Source organism: Sturnus vulgaris, chromosome 21 (assembly GCF_052056855.1).
Source record: "Sturnus vulgaris isolate bStuVul1 chromosome 21, bStuVul1.hap1, whole genome shotgun sequence".
Classification (NCBI taxonomy): Eukaryota; Metazoa; Chordata; class Aves; order Passeriformes; family Sturnidae; genus Sturnus; species Sturnus vulgaris.
In genome coordinates, this window is record NC_142263.1 from 3754478 (window position 1) to 3771697 (window position 17220).

A 17220-nucleotide genomic window follows, 5' to 3' on the forward strand; every position below is an offset into this window, starting at 1 on the left:
GAGTGCATCTCCATGGGGCAGACACAGTCAGCTCAGCCATGACAACAGTGTTCTCTGCCCTGGGCAGGGACAGCCCGGGAACAGCCCTGTCCCACTGGCACAGCCCCATACCAGCTTACCTCTGAGATCTTCTGGAACTGGTAGTTGCTCTGGCTGCACTTCTCTGCCGTCTCCAATGCGATTTTGTAGTTATCCACAAAGGCCTTGTAGACCCCCAGCTGGCTGGCCTGTGGGGAGTGGGGGTTAGCCAGGCACCAGCAGGGTGCTGAAGCCCCCCACAGCACCCAAGGGGGCAGGCAGCCCTTGAGGTGACACTGCCCAGAGTTGTCCCCTCCTGGCAGGACTCTCAGCCAGCTGGGGGGTCACATTCTTGACTCCTGCTCAGGGCAGGATGGTGGAGCTCCTGCCCAGCCTGTGCCTCCATAAACCTCCAAAATCCAGCAGAGAGATAACAAGTGCCTGGACAGCAGAAGCTGAAGCTACAGCCCTTCAACCTGGCCTCTCCTCCTCTCCCCAGCAAGGTCATGGCATCCATGGGCACAGCCCCTGCAGGCATCACAACTCCAAACTCATCTCAACTCCAGCCCTTCTCCTCTTCCAAGTGGAGCAAGACCCAGGGAAGGTGCATACCAGCTTCTGGAAGAGGTGGCCCATGGTGACATTGCTGTCCCACTGCTGCACCTTTGGGCACAGGCTGTCGTAGAACTCCTTGTGGATCTCATAGATATCCTGGATCTTGTAGAAAATCGTCTCGATCTGCTGCAGGGTGAGCACAGGCTGCGACGTGGTGGCCGTGGCCTTCAGTGGCTTCATAGGCTGCCAAAGAAGGGAGAGTTTGAGATGAGGGCTAAGAGGAGAACAGTGGGGATGAGGAGGATCTGAGCTGGCAGCGAGGGCTGCCTGGGACAGATGGACCAAGGCTGGCAGCTGGACTAAGGGGCACTCCAGGCTTGAGCATCCTCGGACTTCCCTGCAGAGGTGGTGACCCTGTATTGTGCAACAGCGTCTCGCCATGAAGGTCAGCAAGTCCACGAGAGGAAGCAGGGCTATAAATATGTCCCCAACAGGGACACGGACAGCAGGGGAGGTGAGATAGGGGTATCCAGCCAGGACAGAGCAAAGCTGGCTCTGGTGTGGCTTCTGGAGCTTTGCTCCCACGCAGGCTGACATGGCGGGGGAAGCTACCCAGGAAGAAATTACTCCATCCATCCATCCATCCATTCATCCATCCATCCATCCATCCCTCCCTAGAGGGGCTGTCCAGTCTGGGGGCTGTGCTCACCAACAAGAGGGCCTCCAGCTGGTTGATGTAGATCTCCTCACTTGCCAGGAAACCCGAGAGCACCAACTTCCGCATCTCCAGGCCTTTGCCAGCATCCCGCTCGCCCTGCAGAACACAGCAAGGAGCCTGGCTAAGCCAGCAAGTGGCACAGGAGGAGACCCCTCATCCCAGCAGCCCATTCCTGGCATCCCCACATGGGCACGTCCCTGCCAGTGTCAGGGAAGCTCCGTGGCAAGGCACAGGCATGTGCCCGATGGGCAGCAGAGCCCTTCTGGAGCCAGCTGGGAAAGCCACGAGCTGTGCTGGCTTCTCTCCCCTCCCTGCTCCGGGCTGGCCACAAGCCCGGCGCCGCTGGCAGCGCTCCAGGATGGCGCACGGCATGGCAGGACTCTCCCAGGGCAGAGTCCAGAGACGCCCAGTGAAATCATGCTTGGCGCTGCATGGTGCTCCCACGTGATGTGGCACCACCCTTTCCCTCGGCTGAGGTTTCCCTCGGGAAGTGCCACCCCAGCCAGGCACTGCCCAGTGGCACTGGGGCATGTCCCAGCACCCAGGTCTGCTGCAGCACTGATGCTCCTCTGGTGATGGCAGGGAGATGGCTGGGCCGGGGGGCTCTGGGACCCTCAGTGAGTGGCCAAGCAGAGCCATAGGAGCATCACTCTGGACTATTCAGGATTGTTTGGAGGGGACATTGGTCACATCTCACCTCTGCCCATGCCAGCCCTGGCTGTTGTGCCAGGGGAGGTGTCAGCTGCAAATACCTGGGGGGCACAGCCGCAAGGTGGGCATGGCGGAGGATCAGCATCTCTGCCCCACTGGAGTGTCCATGAGCTGGCCCTGGGCACTGCTGTGACAACCAGAGTGTCCACCCTGCCAGGCTGCCTCATTAAGGCTGGGTCAGAGTGACCAGCGCAGCAGGAGGGTGCACGGGGGGAGCCAGTTTTATTCACTGGGAACTCGTGGGCTCTTTGCCACAGATTAGTCACGGGCTCTTCCTGCTTCCCCCAGCCTGGGCCCTGCGCAGGAGCTCAGGAGATAAGGGACCCACCCTTGCTCAGGGCCCACACACCCCACGAGGACAATGTCAACTGGACCCCTGTGACCCAGAGCAGTGACTCAGGCCCTTGTGGCTGCCCCATGCAAGAGACCCCAGGAAGAGCAGGGCCAGAGCCCTCTTCCAGCACACTGGCACCCTGGCAGGGTGGGCATGAGAAGGATGCTGAGCTGCACCTGTCAGCACAGGGGTCTCCCCAGGTCTGCCCCCAAGCTCTGTTTTGGAACTGTTTAGGAGTTTCTGGTGGCTGAGCAGTGGGGCAGAGTGTGAAACTAGCCCCTTCCTGAGCATCCGGTGCTGGCTCTGCTGAGCCACGCAGCTCCCACCCCGCAGCACGTGTGGCTCTATTCCCCCCTGGAAGGACAGCTGGGTGGTCACCCCAGAGTGGTGGTCACCCCACTCTGAGCCCTCCACACCTGGAGCCCAGCACAGCCCTACCCCGTGCCCCTGGGCACAGGCAGTCCTGGGGGTGTGGTGGCACCGCAGTGATGCTCCCGCTGCCGCCAGCTCTGCCCCCCGCCAGCAGCCCCCGCATCGCCCCGGGAGCTGCTCCAACACCTGGGCATCACCAGCACCAGAAAGATGCCCCTTGTCCCCACACCCACTGCCCACCTTCTCGCCGGCCGAAAACGGAGACACGGGGCTGGTGGGGGTTCCTGGCTCAGAGTCATCTTCATCTTCCAGCACTTTATCCAGGTACCCTATGGCCTCCTCTTCCTCCTCCATGGCCGGCCGGGCAGCGGGGCGCAGAGGGGACCCCACAAGGCTCCAGGCAAAGGGGCTCACGCGGCTGAGCTGTCCCAGCCTGACTCAGCTCTGGACGCCGGCCACCAGCGCGGGATGAAAGGAGCCATTATGGGATCCCCGGTGCTCCATCCAGCCTGACCCAGCTCCGGCCTCCCAATCCCCGGCGGCCCGGGCGCTCCCGGCGCGGCTGCTGAGCCTGCTGCGAGCGGCGGCTCGGGGCTGGGCAGCGCTGCGAGCACAGGGCCAGCGCCGCTCCCCGCCGGCTCCGCTCGGCCCCGGGGCCGCGGGCGGTGCAGGGGCCGCTGCCCGAGCCCTGCGCCCCAGCCGGCCCCGCCGCTCCGCCCTGCGCGCTCCTCTACAGGAAATGCTCTCTCGGCAGCGGAGGTGGGGCTGCTCCGCCGCCGCAGCCCGCCTGTGGTCAAGGCTGGGGCGAGCTGCAGCCGCCTTCCCCAGCCGGTTTTCCCAGCAAGAGCCGCGGGGAGGGGTCCCCTGCCTTCCCCCCGGCAATGGGAGGGCATCCCTTGTGTTGTAGCCCTCTGTCCCGTGGGAAGGTAGAGCCGGACCATGGGGATTGCCACCAGCGAGAAGTGACCTTGCAGGGCAGCAGCATCACCGGGTCCCACATGGGGACCTGGCTGTGCATCCCCGGAAGGTCCCAGACCTCTCCCTGCCCCAGAGGGGACTTGCGGCAGTGTCACAGAGCTGAGCCGTGTGTGTTCACATTTATCTGCAGCACATCCTGCACCTCACCGCGGCCCCAGCCTGACCATAACCCCGGGGCAGCCAGGACATGGGGACACCAGCACTGCTGTGATGCTTGTGAGAGGCACTGTGGGCCTTGGCAAACGAGGCCAGAGCAGGCTGGAGGAGGGGACACAAATGCAAGAGTTGTTTCAGCAGTTTCCCCCGGGCTCCTCAGAAGCAAAAGGGGAACCAGTGGCTGCATGTGCTCTGCCCACAGGAGTCATCTCTTCTCCCTGCACCCATTTGAGCCTGCAACAAACTCCTGCGGTGAGATGTGGGCAGTGACACAGACACAGGGACTTTCCAGAGCCCGTGTCCAGTCCTGTGTCCATGCCATAGCTCAGCCTTTGCACCACAACCCTGCCAAACATGGCCAGGTCCCTGGAGTGGGAAACGGTCCCTGTCCAGGGGAATGCTACCCACAGTGCCAAACCCAGCAGTACCCAAGCAGGGGCTGGGACACCAACTGCACACCACAACCTCGTGTTTCCCAGGTGGGACGGGGAGGGTTAAGATGCATCTGCACACAGGCCCCAGACATGGTTCGACCTCCCCCAGGAGCTTGCAAGATGAGATGTCCCACCAGAAACCTCCTCCAGCCCTCTCAAAGGCAGTGACCCCAGTCCTGGCTCACTGGAGGAGAGCAATGGGGTCAATCTGGCACCCAGTGCCACCAGCCACACAAGCACAAGCCTGTGCCCCTTGCAAGGGTGGGCACACAGTTCTGCTATTGGAGGGTGCTCTGCCCCAGCACGAGCATCTCCAGATAAAGAGATGGAGGCAGAGCTGGCACTGGGCTCCAACACTTCCCAGTCCAATTCACAACCAAGTCAACGCCCTTGTGCCCAGACCCAGCGTGCCCCACCAGCCCTCAGGGACACCCCTCTGCCAGCATCTCCCCCCAGCATCTCCCCAGAGCCACCCTCTGCTGTCCCTGCTGGCCTCGAGGTCAGAGCCCAGCGCTCACAGCCCAGCATTGAGCGTCAGGGCTGGGGCTCGAAGGGCTGTGCTGGGAGGACAAGGAGCCCGAAGCCCGAGTGGTTTAGGGACAGCCCCGGGAGGCGGTGGCACAGGGCAGCACCCTCCTCTCCCTCCCCAGGGGCGCTGGGTGCCAGGAGGACGATGCTGCGCAGGACGACCCTGGGGAGGAAGCCACACCTCTCCCTCTTCTGCCTCAGCATCCGGGTAAGGAGCTTAACTCTTTCCATGACAAAAATAAAACTTCACTTTTCCCGGCCGGGGCAGCGGCAGAGCTGGGGGATCCCCCAGCCCGGGGCCGTGCGGTTGCTCCCGCAATAACCCAGAGGGGCCAATGCCTGCCTGGACCCCACCGCTCCCAGGCTTTATGGAAACTCTCATTCTGGAAGAAAACCCCACTTTTTTCCCTTTGGATCCCACCCCGCAGCTCTCCGAGCATTCCTCCTCTTTCGGAAAACAAAGGGCTTCCCAAGGACGCGCTGCGGACAGCAGGGGTTACATCTAAATCGTCCAGAGCCGGGGGGAGCACCTTGTGCCCCCACTCCTGCTGGTGACTTGTCCCCGAGTGCCACTAGATGGAGCCGACAGCCCGGCGGAGCCGCTGCGCCCTGTCCCCAAGGGCTCCCGGAGCTGGGGACCCCGCGAACTCCCCGCTTCCAGCACACCCGGCCCGGGACCCCGCTGTCCTGCCAGCCCATCCCCTGCTGGCTCTGCCACCGGCATGGCACGGCGGGGCAGCGACACAGCGTGTCGCACGGGCATGGCATCCCCTGAACCGCTGCTCCCGGACTGCCACGGCCAGCAGAAATTGGGCAGCCGGGCACAGTCCCCCAGGTGACAGCAGCAGCAGAGCACCACAAACACCGCTGACACCCCAGCCGGACACCCAGAGCCCCGATCCCCGCGATCCCGGTGCGGAGCCCCGAGCCCCCAGCACCTACCCCTGTGCCGAGGCCATCGGTGGGCGTAGGCGAGACACCGTCCCCGCTCTCCTGGCCGCGGGCGCTGAGCTGGGGGGACATGGTGGGCGACTCATCGATGTAGGGCATGGTTTCCGAGCCCTCCGGCAGCGCCTTGGGCTCCTCGTTGCCCTCGGCGTCGTACTCGTCCGCACCATAGTTGAAGTCTGCAGGGGTGAGAGAGGGTGGCCGTGAGCATCCAGGCACGGCTCAGGGTCACCGTGTGGCACCAAGGCCAGCCTGTGGTCACCCGCGGGCAGCTGACCTCGCGTCCCAGAGCCACTCACGGACAGCCCCGCCCAGCCCAGCCTCGCCGCCTGCTCAGCCAAGCAGGGAAGAAGACATCACACATCACAGCGAGCATCCTCGGCCCCGCAGGCATCCTCTGCTCGACACACTTCCCTATATTTGAATAATTAACGGAACCGAGAGGCCGACGGCCTCGTCTGCGCAGGGACAGCTGCTCTGCCAGACGCTCCAGCCCCATGCAAGTGGCTGTGCCCTGCCTGCCCGCCGGCCACCATCCCTGTGCCATCCCCGGGGAGAGATGAGATGAGCTGGGCTGGGCTGGCAGCCACAGCCGCCGTCCTCCTTGCTCGCCCATGCCCACGCTCCTCGGAGCATGGAAATGCGTGCCAGGCCGCCTGGATCCACAGCACAGAGAGCAGTGCCACCCCCCTGGCAGTGTCACCCCCCTGGCAGAAGGGCTCCCCGATGGGGGACCGAAGGGGGCTGCATTCCCAGCGCAGGATGAGTCCCTCGCCCCCTCCCAAAACACCACCCATTTTTGGGTGCCCCAGGCTGACCCACAATCCCCGCATCATCCACGGCCCAGGGGAAGCCATTTCGGGGGGACAGAGCCCCAAGTGGGAGGGCGGGGGGGGCTCCAGGGTGTGCAGTGGGGCCCTGGGGCGCAGCGAGGGACCGGGGTACATCCTAACCTGTTACCATGGGAACGGCAGCGGCTCGGTGGCGGCGGGAAGAGGTGGCTGCAGCAGCCCCGAGATGCTGACAAAGGGGAGGGGGAAGGGAGCCCGGCTGCGGCAGGGGCGGCCGTGGGGTGCAGCCAGCACACCCCCCCCCCGGCTTGCGGCCAGGAGACCCTCGACAGCTCCCAAAGGGGCAGGGGGTTCATCCAACACCACCCCGATCCCGGGCCAGCCCCTCGCTCCCCTTCCATCCGGCAGCCCCATGGATCTCTGGAAGCCACATCCCCACAGCTTCCTGGGCACAGACACTGGGGAGACCCCAGCTGATAACCTGGCCAAAACGGGGTGCACTGGGGTCAGAGCAGCCTCCCCAGACCAAACCCCACACCGCTGCCACTCCATGTCCCCATGGCCCTGGCCATCCTGGACAAGGACTCCCCTGGCTCCCACCAACACCACTCAGCATATTAATATTACATCCTGCTTCCTAGGGAAAGTGGATAAATCTTTAAATCAAAGAGCACTGCAAAGCATGCTCAGGCCAGGAGCCCTGGCAGTGCCAGTGGGGAGGGATGGGGAGTCCCATCCTGCACCTGAGAGGGGTTGGAGGAGAGCTGTGACATGGGCCAGACGCACCCCATCTCTGCCAGGACACCACAGCCCCTCTCAGACCTTACTTCTTTAGCAATTAGCCGACAACAATTCCTCAGAGGCTGTGGGACCACCTTCAGTGGGGCACCACAGCCCACCTTCAACCCAGGAGCTGACTGGAAAGGCCCCCCCCACCCATAACACCCCCAGGAAAAAAGGATCCCTGGCTCTAACCTGCCCTGCCTCCTCATGGTGGGATGTCCATGGTCTCTCCTGTCCTGGACAGGTCTCAGCTGTGATGCTTCCAGCACCATCCAGGAGCATGGCAGCACAAGGCTCATTAGCCCTGGTGTCCCCCATGATGGCCACTCCCCAGGACACCCACCCCACACTCTGAGCCCCCTCAACCAGGGACTGTCACCAGGCTGGGAATGCCCAGAGCAACCCAAACCTCTCACCCAAGCACCTTTTTCCCATCAGGTGGGGTCTAACGGGGACCAAGGCAACAAGAGAGGGGCCAAAGCTGATGGTCCCCACCAGCCTGGAGGCCATCAGGCACCACTGCTTTCCCTCCACCATGGCCGAGGTCTGCAGCTCCAGGCTTAACCACAGGGACACCCAGAGTGGCACTGTCACTGTGGCAGTCCTGGCAACGCAGCTGGGGTGGCTCAGCATGCAGGTAATGAGGAACACAGCGTTAATGAGGCAGCTGGGGACCCTGGGAGGTGACACCTGCAGCAGTGCAGGGAAGAAAGTGGCATGGAGAGGGAAAAGGCCTGCAGGGATGAAGGAATGACCTGGCTCCTGTTGCTACCAGTTGGAGCAGAGCTACATCCCAGCCCCAGACCAGACCTGGGGATGAGATCTATAGGCAGTGCCCAACAGGCACCCAAGGAGAGGGACCCTGTGCTGCCCACAGGACAGAGCCAGGTCCCCATGCTCCAGCTGTGCCACCCATGGCTGTGCAGTATTTGAGGGGCCTCACCAGGGGAGTCTGGGCAGAGGAACCTCCCCAGCACTCCCAGAAGCTGCTACAGGGAGGGCACCAAGCACCACCAAGCACCACCAAGCAGCCAGGACAGGCAAGGGAGACACTGATGGGCAAGGGGACACAGAGAGGTTGTCCCCTGCATCTCCCTGCCTGTGGGGTGCTTGTACCACCCAGGCAGCCCAAACCCAGCGCCTCCCTCCCTCCTCCCCCACAGCTGCATTGCCCCTGCAGCCTGTTCTGTGCCCGTGCCAAAACCCAATGCTATTTTTGCTCCTGATTTTTAGCAGCACTGGAAATCCTCCTGCTGCACCCCAGGCATGGAGACCGAGGGGAGGGAGGAAGCCTGGCCCAGGGGAGCCACTCTGGGGGACAAGGACAGCCCGACCTGAAGCAGCCTTGTAGCCCCAAGCCCACAGACAGCCCCAGGGCCCTGAGCTGGATCCAAGCCCACGCTGCACCAAGGGATGCTGATACCCATGGGATGCTGACACCCATCAGGGCAGAGGCCCTGTGAGCTGGCACATGGCTCCAGCACGGTGACAAGGCCAGGAACACATCCCCATGAGGGATTATTTTCCCCAGGAAAATGGTTTTGCTCTGCCACATCTTCCCAGGCTGACCCAGGCTACTGCCAGCACGATGGTCCCCATGAGGGAGCTCAGCCAAGGACAGCAGCTGGCTCCTGCCCAGCCTGGACAGAGCACAGTCACAGCAGCTCAGGGTGGCATTTCCAGATGGACACATGCTGTTCCCTGACACTCTGTCAGTGTGTGGGCACACCCCAAATCTCACCCATTCCATCCTACTTCCAAGAAAAGCCCAACATCCACACAGAGCCTGTGAGATTTTTGGGAAACGCCACCGTTTTCCTGTGCCTGGGTGAAAATTCACCATGACAACACAGATGTGTGAGCTAGCCCCGGACCTGCCTCCATGGGCCTCTGCTAAAGGGTGGCTCAACACAACGGCATCTCCTCCACACCACCACTGCCTTGCCCAGTGTGATGAAGGCTGGACCCTGCCCTGCGTCCCCTAAAACATGGGCACACCAAGCAGCCTCCCCCATGCCTTGGGGAGAGCAGCTGGAGCAGGATTTGGGAGGGCAGAGCCATGGCTTTGCAGAGATGCCGTGGCTGGAAAGGAGGGTGCAGAGGCTGGGGCTGGATGTGGCCCCTGGGCTCCAGCCCAAACTCCTGCACAGCCACCCCAGACCCCGCGGCTGCTGCTGCTGGATGTGGCCTCTGGCTGTGGACACCAGAGGCTTCGGGCTGGAAAGCTTGGGAAGGGGGCTCAGCCCTACAAACGCGCCCCTTGGTGGCCCCTGCTTCCTCTAGGGCATGACAGATGCCAGATCCATGCATGGAGCATGCTCCGGAGCATCCCACCTTCCCACACACCCATGCCAAACCTCACTGCCCCACCAGCACCAGGCTCCGAGCTCAACACTGCACCCCAAACCCCACCCCGGGATGCCCACGCAGCTCAACTCTACCCCAAAATAACAACGGGGACCCTGTGACCGAGCCCCCTCATCCCCTGGCCACGTCCCTGGCTGCCCTGAGACATCTGCCATGAGACCAGGACCAGCACGGCTCCGGGGCTCACTCCTCCCTGCTGCCCGTCCTGGCTTCGGGGGGATTCGCATCCCCAGGCTGCTGCAGGACGCCCCCGGCCCCGCCGGCTGCCAGCCCCCGGTACCGACACCGCGTTGCCACAGCACCGGCGACACCGAGCCTGGAGCTCGCTGCGAAAATCGCGGCTGAGGGAGGGAGAGAGAGAGAGACAGAGGTGCCTTCCCACCGCCGCGCGGGGATGGCAATGGGACCTGCGGCCAAAAAAGCATCCCCAGCCCCAAAAAGCATCCCCAAAGCGCCCTGCGGGCAGTGCCAGCTGTCAGCAACGTCCTGCTCCAGCCACCCGGTCACCGCCACCCATCCTGCTCATGCAGCGGGTCCCCAGAGCCTGGGGGATGCCGGAGCGATCCCGGCCAGCGCCGTCCTGCCACCAGGGCATGCGGGATGCTCACGGAGGGGAGCACAACCCGCTGCCAGCATCGTCAGCTCCGCCTGGGACGCCCAGCCCCGGCTCCCCGGCACAGCATCCCTGCCCAGCGCGACGCAGCGTTACACAACAGGTAGGGGCCACCCAGCCCCTCGCCCCGCTCGCCCCCCCGCTAGCCCAGGTCACGTACTGCTGTAGAGGGTGTCGATCCAGGAGAGGCGAGGCAGGCCGCGGTGGCTCAGCGGCTCCATGCTCGCAGGGCTGTGCCGGCGCTCAGCCCGCTCTCATCTCACAACAAAGGCGGCGGGCGCGGGCGGGAGGCGGGGGCCGCGGGCCCAGGCGGGGGCTGGATGGCAGAGCCGGACACGGGCAGTGCCTGCCCGGGCACACGGCCGTGCTTCTGCCAAGGGTGCCCAGGGAAGGAGGTGCCGCTTGGCAATGGCAGCGCGTCCCGCCTCCCGCCCCTGCCTCGCCGGGGGGAGCCGAGCCCAGCGTCCCCCCGCACGCAGCCACGCCGACCCTCCGCAGGGGTCTGGGGACCGCCGAGGAGGAGGAGGACAAGGAGGGGATGGTGGTGGCACAGCAGCATACGCGGCTGGGCCCCCGGCCAGCCCAAGAACAGCGGGGGGAAAATGGAGAGCTGGCTCCATCACTCCTTTCACCACAGTCTTATCTCCTCACTGTGACCTAGGGATGCTGTGCCCACTTCACAGCAAAACCTCCCCAGCCCCTCAAATCACCACGGCTGAAGGACACAGACTCTTCCCATCCCAGCCCTGCTCTCCCTGGTTCTGGGAACCAGGGCCTGCAGGAGCCGGGAGCATCCCTGCCCCACGCAACAGGGGCTGGCAGAGCAGGACATGGGCAGGCAGGGGTTAAACCGCCCTCCCCAGCTGCATGTAGCCAAAGGAAATACGAAGTGCCAGAGTCATCAACCCCAATATGTCAGGGCGCCAGCCAAGCGTTCAAGTGCAAAGACTGCCCTGGTTCAGGCTGTGCCGGCACCGCTGCCCCGTCCCGGCAGTGCGGGCACCATCCCCTGGCAGCGCCCTCGGCCACATCCTGCCCGCGGGGCCAGGGCTGGGGAAGGGCCTGGACCGGGCACCGGAGCCAGATGGGAGCCGGGCAGGAGGGATAATGCTCGGTCGGGAACATGGGGAAGACAGAGCCATCCGAGCGTGAAGTGCCAGGACGCGGGTGGGAGACCTGAGGGGACCCTGCCAGGGCACTGCCACCACCTGATTCCCGCTCCCAGGGATGTCCAAGACAGGCTCGGATGCAGCATTTTGGGAGAGCACAGCAATGCCCGTGCTGTGGTTCAGCATGGCTGGAGCACAGGGAGCTGTTGGCATCAGGGATGAGGAGCCAGTGCCGCCCCAGCTCAGCCCTGCCTGCCTGGGGGCTGCATCCAGCCCTGGCATGGCAAGAGCATCCAGACCTCCCGCACCCACGGGCTGTGAGTCAGCCGTGCTGAGTCAGGGGCACAGGGTGCAGCCCTACAGCTGCCACTTCCCACCCTTCCCCTGCCCCATCCCAGGAACTTTGGGGAGCTGAGACTCCCCTTGTCCCCAAGACATTAGCACAGGCAGTGCCCAAGGGTGGTCACGATGTGACAGTCTTTGCTGCTGTCCATTCCCCACCAACTCCCCCATTCATTCCTGCTTTGGCTCAAGCTGAGCATGTCCTCATCCTTAAAGGATGGAGAGTTTCCTGCACACTCCACAGCAAACCCCACACTCCTGCACCCCCCAGCCCCTCAGAGCCCGAGGCCCTGCCAGGAAGGTGACGGTGGTTCAGCTGAGAGCATCAGCCTCGTTCACGGCAGGAAACCACACTCCTTGATGCCTTGGGGTGCCCTGCAGCAGCACCAGCACAAGATGCAGCTGCTCATCCTCAGTGCGATGGCTGCAGAGCTGCAGGGGCAGCAGGCAGCTGGTTTTCCATGCACAGCTCCCTGCATACAGGCAGGGAGGGGCTTTCCCACATTTTTCCCCCAGCCAGACACACTTCCTGGCCACTCCCGCCCACGGCACCAGCCTCTCCATGCCTCCTTTGCACATCCACCTCTTAATCCACCACAGGGCATGAGCTGCCAGACCTCCCGGAGCCTTCCCCAGGCTGGCCACCCCCAGCTGACACCACACAGCAGGTCCTGGCAGTGCCACAGCCAGGAGGACCAGGCAGGCAAGTGCCCCACAGCTGGGCGAGTCTCCTGGGAAGGCCAAGCCAGGGCCACCCTGTGCTGCACCCCTAACCCAGGCAGGTGGCCTTGCACAGCCCACACTAACCAGCCCTGCCAAACTGCTGGGATGTATTTTTAGTTTGGTTTTCATAATCTTTTCACCTTTGCAAAAACAACAACAACAATAACAACAAAACCTCAAAACCTGCAAAGCAGCTGAACCTTCCTCCTCTCCCCGCGGCTGGGGGGAGCACCCACCCCCATCCTGACACCCATCAGCCCTCGGTGACAGGGACCAGTCCTGGGTGAGGAGATGCTGCCAACCATGTTCTCAACCCCCACCAACCGCCCCCAGCTCCAGCTGGGAGCATCCCTGCAGCAAGAGCTGGAAGCTGAGCTCCACCATTCCTCCCCACCAGCAGCCAGCCCTGCACAGCCTGCCTGGTGTCTGGCTGTCTGCCTGGCATCTGCCCAGCCCCTGCCCGCCAGCCCACGCATCGCTATTCTGGGCTCTTGTGCAAGAGTCCTCCAGTCACAGCCACAGGAGCTCCAGGAGCCCCAGTGCTTGCCCAGGACTGCTGGTGGGCACCCAGGGCTGGCAGCAACCAGAGAGCAGCTCCAGAGCCACCTGCACCTCCAACACTGGGGGTGTTTTCCCAAAGAAGAGTGGAATGGGAGAGTGAGGTTGGGGAGCACCATGCAAGTGGCTAAAGAAGTTAAGGACTGAAAGAGCAGCCAGAGTGCTTTGGTTTGGGTGAGGGAAAGCCTCTGTGTGCTGAAGCCATGGCAGGAACACAGCCAGGACTGCAGATTCGGGGACTGAGGTGGGAGATGCCAGAGGAGTGCCTGGCTCTGCTGGGCTCTCAGGAGGTCCAGGCTCGCCCTCTCCCCTTGCCAGGGGTTGCAGAGAGGGAAGAGAGGAATAAATGAAAATGTTTCCAGCCTCCCTGCCAAGGAGCACAGCAGGTCCTCAGTCCAGCACTAAACTTCTCTTCCAGAATCACTTCCCCGTGGAATTGAAACCCTGAGGTCTGCACTGCATCAGCCCAAAGCTGCACTCACTGGGGCACAGCTGAGAGGGGCCTGGAGAACAGGGAGGTCACTTGGACCATCCTGACCTCAGGGCAGTGCCAGGCAGGGTGCCAGAACCAAGCAAGAGTGGGGAGGAGGGCAGAGATCCGACCACAGCAGCACTGCCCCTGGCCTCTCGAAACACCAGATGGAGAAGGAATGAAAGATGGTGGCTGGCCAGAAAAAGCCTTTTACCTCAGGTGAAGGCCTGGGCCAGTTATTGCATCGTGGTTCTCTTCCGAGAGGGAGGCAGCTGTGGCTGTATCTGCCACAGAGCTGTGGAGGAGGAGGAGGTGGTGGTTCATAGCCTAGGAACAAAAATCGCCCATGGAACAAAAACTGTCCATGGCAGAAGGCTCAGTCCCAGCACAAAGGTCTCCCTATCTGCCAGATCTTCAAACAATCCCTGAACTTTACAGCTGGGACTTATCTGGAGGCAGATCTGCAGGAGTCCTCTGGGATTCTGCTTAGGCTGGCCAGGCTCCGCTCCGGCTACAGCCAAGGGAGCCAAGAAGCGCTGCTGCTACTGATCTACACACGCCAATTATCCTGCTTAGCAAACACTGATAAAGTCATTTGGGGTGGGAAAGCCAAGCCTGCTCCATGTCTCCTGGGGATGGAGTGAGTTCTGTGTGTTCCCTCGGGCTGGCTCCCGGCCACTGCTCCAGGTGACCTCAGTGAGAGGAAAATCCAACAGTGCCACGAACCAAGGGGACAAAGGCGCCACTTTCTGGGATGGATGGACATTTAGTGAGCTGCCCTGGCTAACCCAGGCTCTTTCCTCTAGCCCAAGAGAATATTAATTCCCTGCCAGCACAGAGGAAAGCTTCTCCCTGGCTGGCCACAGCAGACAGCATCCAGCAGAAGACAGAGCAGAGCCATCCACTGGGATCCCAACTGGCAGCATCACTGGGCAGGAGGGGAGGAGGAACCCGAGGAACAAAGAGCCCCGCTGCACAGAAGTGTCTTCCCAGGAAAATAGAGAGAAAACAAACCCCAACCAGATTTCAATAGCCTTACAATGCAAATGTATTCAGGCCCCGCAGGGCACTTCTGGCTCTATCCAGCCACCTAATGAGGATTTCTTGCCTGCCCTGCTGCTGCCATTGAGTCTACCTGGGGCTACTGATCACCAACAACCAGCCACTGTGAGCCCGGGGGCCACCTCCCTGCTGAAGTGCTTGTCCCCGTGGTGGGCACAGCCCGTGGCACTGCTGGCACTGAAGTGCAAACTCCATCCCCTCCTTCCCCCCAGCACCACTGCCTGAATGCTGCTGAGCTGGGGGAGCTCAGCATCGGCTCTGCCCCAGATTCTGGGGGCCAAATCCCAGCCAGTGGGACTGTGCCCAGCTGACAGAACACAGGGATGCTGCATCCACACCCATCTCCTCCAGGAGGGATGTTGGCATCTCTGTGCTAATGGCAGCAGCACTACTGCCATGCCAGGGGAGTACCCCTGCCCAGCAAGGCAGACAGGCACCCCCAACCCTCTGTGCACCCTTCCTGCTCGTCTGCAGGGCCCTGGCACCTGGAAGGGCTGCTCCTCCACCAGGAAGATGCAGCTGCTGCCATGGTGGTGCCCACAGGCAGAGCTCATCACAGACAGGTTTCCCCTCTGCTCTTGCAGCTCCTTTACAAGCCTTTCACTAATTGCCCATCACAGGGCAAACTCCAACAAGCAGCACTTAGTGCTCTCACTTAAAGCTTTAAACTTCAACTCCTCTACTCTTCAGCCTCATAAACTTTGCATTTATTTATGATCTTCTTTAACAGTGACAACCTGTCCCAGAGTTAACCCTGCAGTCCCCATCTCAGGCAGCATCACTCTGAGGAAGCAGCCTCACATCACTCAGGGGCTGCTGTCACAATGCCATCAGGGGGGTTTGTGCAGAGAAATCACCTCCCCAAATGCTGTTGGGCCCCAGAGCAGATGGAGACAGTTCAAAGGTCCCCAGCAGGCGCGCACACACACACACACACACGCTGCGGTTTTGTCCTCGCCTGAGCAGTCAAAGTTAAACACTGAGACTCTGCCTGGCCTGCCCTAGCCAGAGGAGGAACTTCCAGCCTCTTCAGAGCCAAACAAGCACTTTCTAACAATGGGAAAATATAACAAAGTAAAAATTTAAAAACTAAATATAAAGATACAGAGGTGGTAGATGGGCTCTTGAGGAGTCACAACTGCCCCCACTGCACCTCCCTGCTTCCACCAAGATCCCATCCTGGTGCTAAAGGAGGGGAGATGGATGCATAGACCATGCAACATTTCACCTTCCTTAGGCTGTGGAATCACCATTCCTTCCCCTCCTGCACACCATGACCTGCCCCAGGCAGAAAGAGATGCACCAGGACAAACTCGGGACTTTGCTCACTATTTTCTGTTCTGCTTCCACAGAATATTCCAAGAAATTCCAAGAGGAACCAGCAGGGTCTAAGAGCAGCTTGGGACAGCAGGATAAAGCTGCTCCATCACCTCCATAGCTGCAGGGAGATTTTCTGGAACAGAGATGCCACTTTTGCAGCAACAGCACAAGCTGAAAGCAGGGATGAAGTAGCAAGATCAAGCCCTGACTTTACCTAAATCAGGTTAGGAGCCCCCAGCATGACACCTGTGCCAATCCAGCCCCCATCAGGGCATGCAGGGGTGAGGTGGCCAATGCCCCAGGAGCTCCAGATGCCCTAGGGTCCCTTCCCCATTTCAGCTCTGCTCCACACCCTGACACCTGTGCCGTTCCACGCTCACCGCCCTCCGAGGCAGGACCCCACTGCTGCCAGCAGCTCCCTTCCCCTTTCCCAAGGTACCAGTGAAGGCAGGGCAGTGGAGCAACGAGAAGAGCCCACGTGACTCCAGAATCTTTCCTTGAGAGAAACTATAATTCCAGCTAAACAGAGGGCTGGGGATTCACTTACAGCACATCTCACAGCCGCAGCATCCTGCCGTAACCAGATCCACCAGCCCACGCCATCATGGACTAATCCAGCTGTGCCAGCACTCCCCACCCCAGAGCTCACATTTCTGGGGTGTAGGGCACTGCACAGGGCAGGTCAGGGACTCCCAAACCCCACAGCCTTCCAGAGGAGTTTCACCTCCACGGCAAAGCCAGCCTCTTTCTCCACTTCCCAAGGACAAAGCGAGGAAACCCAGCACCGACTTGGTTCCACCTCTGCGCTACCTGGCTGCCGGGCACAAAGCATCTCCTCCGAGCATCACCACGTCCTCCTCTCGGCCACCAGCACCATCTCCTGCTCAGCTCACCCTCTCCTGGCTGCCACCAACCCACAGCCTTCCATCCCTTCCGTGGCAAACAGGAGGAGAAGGAAGCAGCACCCAGCCCGAGCGCTGCTGCACAGCCCGGCAGCGCGCAGGCTCAGCTGCGAGGCCAGCTGCGTGTTTAGCCACAGGGACAGGTGACGGCCAAGACGAGGGGAATTTCAGCCCTTTCCACGCTTCGTTCTGAGCCATCTGCTCGCTGACGCTCAGATTTTGCTGGTCCCGGGTGAGCTGGCACAGGCGTTATCTCAGATGCCAGGATCATGTATCTGGCTGTCACACGCGCCGCTCTCCTGCGATAGCCACAGACGGGCATCCTGCAGATTTCCTCGCTTTAAATCTGATTAATCACAAGCTACTTAAAGGAAAACACTGTATTTCCCTGGTAATTCCCATAAAGATGATATTCAACACTCCTTC

The 17220-nt window shown here is 61.7% G+C and overlaps 1 protein-coding gene across 3 annotated transcripts in view; it reads right to left on the minus strand.

Moving 5' to 3' along the window:
• ABR (ABR activator of RhoGEF and GTPase) overlaps positions 1 to 17220 on the minus strand; it is a 37771-nt gene that overhangs the window by 18141 nt on the left and 2410 nt on the right. Inside the window, exons 1-5 of one of the 3 annotated variants that reach the window (XM_088177037.1) lie at positions 10467 to 10584; positions 5747 to 5931; positions 1283 to 1387; positions 631 to 816; positions 120 to 227 (exon numbers count right to left, since the gene is read on the minus strand). In XM_088177037.1, coding sequence (XP_088033163.1) covers positions 120 to 227; positions 631 to 816; positions 1283 to 1387; positions 5747 to 5931; positions 10467 to 10527 — 645 coding nt within the window. In that variant the 5' untranslated portion in view covers positions 10528 to 10584. Of the gene's footprint in view, positions 1 to 119; positions 228 to 630; positions 817 to 1282; positions 1388 to 2948; positions 3086 to 5746; positions 5932 to 10466; positions 10585 to 17220 lie in introns of those variants that run through there. The other 2 variants (XM_088177035.1, XM_014876589.2) reach the window with 2 other exon arrangements.